The 8,687-nt window shown below is 26.9% G+C and overlaps 2 protein-coding genes across 4 annotated transcripts; one reads left to right on the top strand and one right to left on the bottom strand.

Moving 5' to 3' along the window:
• The first annotated feature begins 288 nt into the window (after positions 1-288).
• LOC112600440 (protein ALP1-like) lies at positions 289-2,551 on the top strand. Of its 2 annotated transcripts, XM_025347660.1 has the most exons (3): positions 289-381; positions 497-724; positions 1,593-2,551. In XM_025347660.1, exons 2-3 carry the CDS (start codon positions 612-614, stop codon positions 2,479-2,481), a joined length of 1,002 nt encoding a protein of 333 aa, XP_025203445.1. In that variant the 5' UTR covers positions 289-381; positions 497-611; the 3' UTR covers positions 2,482-2,551. The 2 variants fall into 2 exon arrangements, with proteins under 2 accessions (XP_025203445.1, XP_025203444.1); XM_025347659.1 differs by having other exon boundaries at positions 303-724.
• Positions 845-3,260, bottom strand: LOC112600442. Of its 2 annotated transcripts, XM_025347662.1 has the most exons (3): positions 2,737-3,260; positions 1,467-1,556; positions 845-1,379 (listed from the first exon to the last, which is right to left on the bottom strand). In XM_025347662.1, the coding sequence occupies exons 1-3, from the start codon at positions 2,909-2,911 to the stop codon at positions 871-873; spliced, it is 774 nt and encodes a 257-aa protein (XP_025203447.1). In that variant the 5' UTR covers positions 2,912-3,260; the 3' UTR covers positions 845-870. The 2 variants fall into 2 exon arrangements, with proteins under 2 accessions (XP_025203447.1, XP_025203446.1); XM_025347661.1 differs by having other exon boundaries at positions 845-1,556.
• Positions 3,261-8,687: the final 5,427 nt, after the last annotated feature.

Below are 8,687 nucleotides of genomic sequence, written 5' to 3'. Positions count from 1 at the left end.
AATGAACTTCTATGCCTTTTGTTTATTTTTTCATGTATTTCATGTGCCGTGCTATACAGAGTATATAATTTTTTGCCAAGTAAGTAAATTATTGAAATAACATTTAAATATATAGCCAGCTTAATAGAAAATAGCCCTACTGATAATTTTGAATTCACTGATTATAAACTCAATAATTATAAATCATCTAATGCCGCTTTTCCACCGATTTTATGGGCAACTGAAGCTGAACAGAGACAAGAACTTAAAGATAATTTAGTAAGGCTGGATTTAGTGCTGTACCGACGATCAGCGCGTATTGTGCGCGCTGACGGTACGCGCTGATCATCGGTCGTCATGGAGCGTTTAGTGCTTAGCCGACGGCAAATTCGATCGGTTGTTGTATGTTATTTTGTTATTAATTAATTTAGTTAACTTTAACTTTTAAAATGAATCCATTCATTATTAACTCATTAATATGTGCGTATTATTTACGCAATCGACGGAATAAAAAAAGACGGAGAAGATATCACGTCCACCCAGTAATTGTAGACCGGCCAATTGAAGGGGAATTTTGTACGCTGTTTTCAAAATTACGAGATCACGAATCAAAATTTTTTGATTACTTCAAAATGTCTATTAAAAGTTTTGACGAGCTGCTTGCAAAACTTGAAGAATCTTTGAAGCGACAGAACACTTTTCGTATTCCTGTGTCACCATCAGAAAGATTGGCCGTGACTTTAAGGTAATTATTATATTTTAAAATAAAATTCAACAAATTTTAATTTAAAAAAAATTTTTGTTTATTAAAAAAGACATTAGAGATTAAAAGATAATAAAAAGACATTATATTATTTAGGTATACTTCATAATACAACATAATATTTTTTATTACAAATTCTGCATAGTAACAAAATCCTCTAAAGAATATGTTGAATCATCATCTAGTGCCTCCTCAAACTGTTGTGGTACTTCAGTTATATAAGATGTAGAAGCATCGGAATGTTGTGATTCTGAAGTTGAAAATGTATGTGATGTTCCCGGGCGGATTTCACTAGAATTACTAGATATTTCGATTGCTTTTTGTAGAACTGCAGAACGGAAAAGTAATTTTTGGTGGTTAGAAAAAGTTTTCATAATCGGCAAAAGTGAACAAAAAAATGACATGTCATCGTTTTGCATTAATTTTGTATTTTCTTTAAACATGTTCAACATTTCCCTATCAAAATTATCGTCTTCATTACGAGTTCTCTTTTTAAAACGTTTTGTTTGCATATTTTTCCGTTCAGCAGCAGTAGTTTGTTCTGGTTGGCAAAAGTTGGAGTCTTTGGACGTTGAAGGTAGAGCGTCATCATTGGTTGTCGGTTTGTTATTTGATTCATCCATTGTGCTCTGATTTTCTACAATTGAATCCTCAGTATCTATTACATGTTTTTTGTCTAGAAATTGCATACAATCAAAGTATACATATTTCTTTTTGTTACTACCTGCAGACCCAGACTTTGTGTTCTTCATTGTGGCTTTGCACCTAACGTAAGCGTCTCGTGCCGTCTTCCACCGCTGTTGTACATTCCTTTCTGTAAAATTATTAATTTGTTAATTTTTTATTTCAGGTATCTCGTAACTGGACAAAGATATAGTGATCTTTATTTTAGTTACCGTCTAGGTACGGCAACTATCGGTGGAATTATAAAAGAAGTATGTACAAATATTTGGGATCTATTTCATGAAGAATGCCTTTCGATTCCGAATACGACAGAAGGATGGCTTAAAATCGCTGCTGGCTTTGAAAATATAGCAAACTTTCCTAACTGCATCGGCAGTATTGACGGAAAGCACGTAAGAATAATCTGTCCTGAACACAGTGGAAGTTTGTTTTCAAACTATAAAAAATATTATTCTATTGTTCTGTTGGCCATGTGCGATTCCGATTATCGTTTCACCTATATACATGTAGGTGCATGTGGAACAGACTCAGACTCTACTATTTTTAAGGAAAGCACTTTATTTACGAAAATAAATAACGGAGAAATAAAATTACCTCCACCAAAACCACTACCTAATACTACAGAACCACTTCCATATATGATAATCGGCGATTCTGCATTTGGTATATCAAACAAAGTTTTAAGACCTTACGCACGAAGTAATTTGACAAAAAAAAAGAAGATTTTTAACTATAGAATAAGCCGTGCAAGGAGGTATATTGAGTCTACATTTGGAATAATGAGTAATAAATTCAATATATTTCATAGACCAATGAATACTGCATTGCCGAATACAATAACAATCGTAAAGGCTTGTTGCGTTTTGCATAACTTCATAAGAGAACGAGATGGTTACAGAGTAGAAGACACACTAACTGTTGAGGGGTTTCAAGAACTTCAACTCAATATGAACAATAATATTGTTAGAACAGGCGATATGATAAGGGATAAATTTGCCAATTATTTCGTTTCTCCTGATGGAAGTGTATCGTGGCAAGATGCTAGTATCTTTTAACTTTAATAATACAATCTACATTAATAATAATACCTTAATTATTAATAATTTATAATATATATATAAACAAATTGAGCTTTTTTTTAAATATTATTATACTTACATAACTAATTTACTCTAATAAAACTTTAATTAACTCATATAATAGAATTATGTTGTTTTTTAAATACTACAATAGGTACTATCGAATTGAATATAATTAGATTTTCATTAGTATATTTTTAATGATTATAAATAACATCTTTATTTACTTACCAATAACTTTTTTTTCATTATCAGACACATGGTCGAAATTTTGTACTATTGCTTGACAAACTTCGCGCCAAGCTTTTATTTTGGCATCACGGTCTTTGTACAATACACAAGATAGGTCCCATAATGGCGGTCGAAGATGCACCTCAGAAATAACACGCTCGGTATCGATGTTCATTTTTTGTTATAATTATATTAATATAATAAACAAATATAAACAATTTACAACACAATTACATAAAATAAAATGTTATTATTATTATTATTGCCTTAATAAAAATAAAATAAAAAGATTGTGTACGCGCGTACGGTCAGTTGGTCGTCAGCGTAGAACTAAACTCTTGCATTGCTAAAAATAGCTCGTCGGTCGACCGACGTACGCCCGACGGACGCGCTCGACCGACGGTCCTCGTCAGCGCGACGTAGCTGTACGCGCGTAGCAATTTATCAGTGATACACTGTAGTTGTTCATATGCATTCATTGATATAGCTACGTTCGACCGACGTCAGCGCTGATCGTCGGTCGAGCACTAAATCCAGCCTAAAAGACGCGCTCGTGTTGTATTTTTCAAATATGAAAAGGTAAAATATGCGTAATCGTGTTGCACCGTATCTCGAGTATGTGATAATTTTTATTTAGTTGACGTGTTAATCAAGGCGACAACAATGACTGAATTTTTAAGGCAACTTGAATGATGTTTAGAACATTTTGCATGGTGAACATTTTGAACAATTTATATGACAAATTTATTTTATACATTTTATTTTGTATTATAATATTAATATAATTATTATTAGTAATTTATAATTATTTTGTTATATGAAAATTTAATTAATACAGTTAACGAAATAATATATATATATATATATATATATATAGTACACTAAAAATAATGTTTAATTGCTTCAAACTTATTTTATTATTTCTTAATGATTACATTATCCAATTATCTCATCGTTATTAGAATTATTGAAAAATAAAATAAAATTCCACTATAAAATACCTATCAATTAACCGATTGTTTCTAATGAACGATTGGTTTGATTTGTACTATAAAAAAAAAAAAAATATGAAAAATATACATTTTAAAAAATAAACAATATATTTTTAATTATGTATATATAATTTAAAAAAGTATGTATATATTTTACCATATTATTTAAAATTTGTATGTATCTATCAGTGTTTATTTTTTTGCGTTGAGAAACTCCATGACCATATTTTCATACGAGTAATGCTGCTAAAAGTATTTTTAATTAGCACGATACTGGACTACTCTCCTGAGGACACTAAGAGCTTCATAATTTCTTTCCTTGTTGAGAGTGTCAAGGGTGCCTCGAATTACAAACAATACGTACAGGAAAAAGCATTTTTGCATATGTACCTACTATACTTACGATAAAGTACAGTAAAAATAAACGGAACTACAGCAAAGATAATGTTTAAGTACGTTAGTTATCGCCAGATAACCGATGTATATGTCAACTGACCTTTGCTTAATTGTTTCAAATAACTGATGTAATGTTTCAATAATCCAATTTATTTTCATCATTCTAATATACGGCCGGTCCATCCCAGGACATTTTGTTTCATTAACACGATTGTATCAATTATCCATGTTCCTAAAAAGCAGCTTCAACTGTAAATTTCTATTATTAATATTTAAGAATATTTTAAATAGTTATTAATGGCGAACTCTGAAATCATACTTTTTTTTATAACTTATAATTATGCTGTATGAGTTTAATATTTAAAATAGATTACTCATTATTATTTCATTGACTGCTAATACTAAAAACAAAACGATAAAAACGATGAAAATTGGCTGTCTATTGTTTAAAACAGACTATAGTGTACTTCTGCCTTTTCTAAAAATAATGTTAATTCAGAATAATCGGAACTAGTTATTTGAAAAATGATTTAATATTGCTTCCATAAAGTTGAATTTGGAAATAGGTACCAGTAACTCAAATTTCATATTATTATATGAAGTGTCAGTATAATTTTGTTATAATTGAAAAAAATTAAGGTCATACAAATAGACCACATAGCTACCTGCTAGGTAGGTACTTTAAAATTTAAAATACTTAATAGGTATCTATTATTTTCAAAAAAAAATTGAATAATATTTCTATTATGGAAAAAAATGTTGTAAGGTAATTAGCAATTATTATTATATTTTTAATTATGTTTGATATTAGTTAATTATTTTTTCTATAATCTTAATGGCCTACATTTTTTTTTATTTTTAGTTTGTTTATATAATATTATCCAATGTTATTTACAATTAATTTTTTATTCATAAAACCAATAATATTCAATCATTAGTTGGATTATAATTTATAGTCTAAGGAATACAGTTTGCTACAATGGCTGAGAAAAAAGATCACATAGAAATAATAATTTATCAGATTATTTTTTAATTTATTAACAATATTTTCAATAAGTATATTTAATTAACACTTTTATTAAACACTTTTATTATTACTATTTTTTTTTTTTTATTTCCCATTGTAACAGGAAGTATTTAGATATTGCGCTATCAAAATATAAAATATTTAGTATTTAAATATGTGCAGCTGAAGCGTAGTATTCGAAATTCGTCAGTCGTCCCAACAAATATTTACAAATTGTTTTTTTATTTTATTCTAGTTTGAGACGTATATACAATTACGAAGCACGTAACAAAAAAAAATAAATTACGCTCGTTTAAGTCACTTCAGGAAACAAATCACAAAAAATATTATTAATATGATAATCTGATTTGAACTTGTTAAATCTGTATCATTTAAGCTTTTACCGATAATATTATGTTGTAAAAACCACATATATTTTAATTCATTCCATTTATATAATATATTTATACTATAATTATAAAATTTGACGTACTATAATTAACATACTAACATTTGTCCATGACTCAATTTACTTACTACTTTTTTTCCGATACTCAACTTACCTACTAGGTACCTATTTTTTCAGGACCCAATTTACCGAAATTAGGTCATTTGGATCCAATTTACCAACCCCGGCAGAGTGATACCCACTTGAGCATCTTTTTAATACTCTTTATATAGCACTTTAAAGTATTTGGCTTTCAAGGAACCGATGTATCTACTAAAAGTAGTACCTTTAAAAATAATCTGCAACAGTGAAGCTTATAACATATTTAATACCTTTTCTATGATAAAAATAGTATGGTTAAAACATTTTCAGAATATTTGATACTAATATATTATAATAAATTGAGTACCTATCCGTGGATGGTGCGGTGCAATGATCACACAACTGGCCATGACACACGCGGTCATCGATTCGAACCTTGGCAAGGTCAAAAAATACTACTTTGTAGTCTCTCCCTCACCCTCGTTTTCTCTATGTTGCCCTGCCGAACCTACTCCACCGGTAAATCGTCCTCAGAAGTGAATATTCTCTTCTTAGAGAAAGGTGTAACAGAATTCTAGATATACATTACCTTTTCCAAATAGAAAGACATAGATAAAAGCAGATAAAGTCGTCATAATAAACCAATATAAAAAAAAATAGAATACCTACCTAGTTTAAAATTTATAATCAAGAAACAATGATACAGAAGAGAAGTTTTTATCAGAAAAAATATCAAAAAATATACATAATATCATTTATATTTTTGTTTTAATCAAATGTATATACATGAATACTTCAAAGAAACATATAAGTATAATAAAATAGTTATTAAATAATACTATAATATTATTTTTTTTACAAATAATTTAATTTATAATTGAAGTTTTTTAAGTAATCATATTAAAATAAAACTTCTAGTTTCATGACACTTTGATTAATTGTAAAAAAAAATAAATGTATTTTTAAAAATAAAAGTTATTTCAATTAAGTGTAAGTGCAAGTTGTAATCTCTTGAATGGTTGGCGACAAAGCGGACAATTAAACATCTTATTTTCAAACATTTTTTCGACACAGTCGAGGCAATACTTATGTTTACACGGTAAAAACTTGAAAAAAACACATTTATCGTAGCAAATAATGCAGCAACATTTTCTGGATGAATCCATGTATGATTCAAAGGTTATACAATTATTAGATACACAATAATTGTTTTCGTATCCCTGCAGGTCTAAAACAGAATCAAATGGTTTACATCAATATAAAAATTATTATAACATATCGTTTTTTCAAGGCTAATTATTTATTTTTATTACTATGTTTCATAGTAAAAATAGTCGAATAGGCAATAAAAAAAATATTCAGGGGGTTCAAACCCCCAGAACTTTTATCTTTAAATTAAATTTTTATCATTTTAGAAATTTTGTATTTTATATTTTTACAGATAGGAATTTGAATTTTGGGGGGTTTGTCTCCAGCTTCCTCTATTTGCGACACCGAGTTCAGTAATATTATAAGAAAAAGTAACATGTTTTTACCTTCATCCATGTTTCTGATATCTTTACTTTTATTTTCGCTTAAAGTGCTTTTAATGGAATTTTCCAATTGTGTTTTCAATTTCTAGATCATCAAAAAAAAAAAAAAAATTTTAATAACAGATAGTTTAAAATTTGTATTAGTTATATAATATATGTATATTAACAGTAACTTAACCAGGATTCATTTTTTAGTAACTAAATATATTACATAAAAAAATCACATTTTGAAGGGAGAGAGTAACTTTACTATCCTTAGTTGTGCTACTATCGGTATGTATGTCAGTAATAACACGATAAACATCAAATATGATGAAAAATAAATATTCTGAAATTTAATTTTGATAAAGAAATAATTAGCGTCTTTACTTTGACAACTGAAGATCGATTTCTCTGTAATAATTATATACATTAGTACTAATGTATAGTAACGAGAAAAAGAATAAAAAATGTATATATATTTTATTATTATTAATTAGTTGTACATATTTTATTTGTATTTTCATTTATACAGAATAACAAAAAACACTCATCATTTTATCAGTATTATTTTTTTTTTATTAATTTAAGATATGTAGGTAAATATATAGGTAATATATAGGTACCTATAGATATCTATTTAAATTTTAAAATTACCACTATTATACTTTCTTTAAAAAAAAAAAAATAGTTTTATTGAGTAAATGGACAATGAATTAAGAAAGTATTCTACCTCTAATCAAATTAATAAATTTAATTTTCATACACAACATGTAGATATCTGCGTTATAAAATAAAATAAAGTACACTTAACTACTATTAGTGATTAGTTCAATCATAATAAACTACTTATAAAAATAGTAATTTTATTAGTTATTGAAATTTTTAATAAATGATTATTATTGAATAATAATAATAAAATATAACAACTAATATCGGTTTTAAATTTAAAAAATAAATTAATTTAACGATTTCATCAATATATCAATTTACAACTAAACAATACGTTATAATAACTAATGCTAGACGTATGAACTTTGGAGCTAGCGGAGTAGAAATTAATTATTTTATTAAATAATATATGTTGTCATAAAAAAAGTAAAAATACAATTTTCAATTAATATTATTGAGGTAAAAATAGGTATTTATTATTTTAATAACCAGCATGTAATGTAAATTTTTTATTTTATTATTCAAAATTTACAGTATTACATTTTTTTTAAATATTTTAATTAATTTATACCTAATTAAAACTGTTAAAAAATTTATCAAATATATAAAAATATGATTTTTTTATAATATAATTGTAAAAAACATTTTTTTGATTAATAAGTTATTAAATATATCTAACTTAACACAATGGCAGCATAATATAATAAAAACAATTTAAAAATCAAAAATTATGTAAGCATCTACCATATTCAATAACTATTTTCTGTTAAGTATCGCATATAATGTATAGCATAAACGGAATATATACGAAGACCTAGTATCATCCCAAACCATTTTAAACCTTTTAAAATTCATATCTTAATATATATATTCAATTTTACAGT

The sequence above is a fragment of the Melanaphis sacchari genome, unplaced genomic scaffold (genome assembly GCF_002803265.2).
Source record: "Melanaphis sacchari strain LSU unplaced genomic scaffold, SCAv2.0 Contig64_pilon_pilon, whole genome shotgun sequence".
Taxonomy (NCBI): Eukaryota; Metazoa; Arthropoda; class Insecta; order Hemiptera; family Aphididae; genus Melanaphis; species Melanaphis sacchari.
The sequence above is the reverse complement of the archived record's forward strand: the minus strand, read 5'-3'. Positions and strand labels throughout refer to the sequence as shown.

Bases quoted from the DNA above. Each gene is read 5' to 3' on its own strand.
- LOC112600440 (XM_025347659.1), top strand. From the start codon at position 429: ATGAATCCATTCATTATTAACTCATTAATATGTGCGTATTATTTACGC. The intron at 725-1,592 runs GTAATTATTATA...TTTTTATTTCAG, and splicing joins AGATTGGCCGTGACTTTAAG to GTATCTCGTAACTGGACAAA.
- LOC112600442 (XM_025347661.1), bottom strand. From the start codon at position 2,911: ATGAACATCGATACCGAGCGTGTTATTTCTGAGGTGCATCTTCGACCG. The intron at 1,557-2,736 runs GTAAGTAAATAA...ATAATTTTACAG, and splicing joins TAATGAAAAAAAAGTTATTG to AAAGGAATGTACAACAGCGG.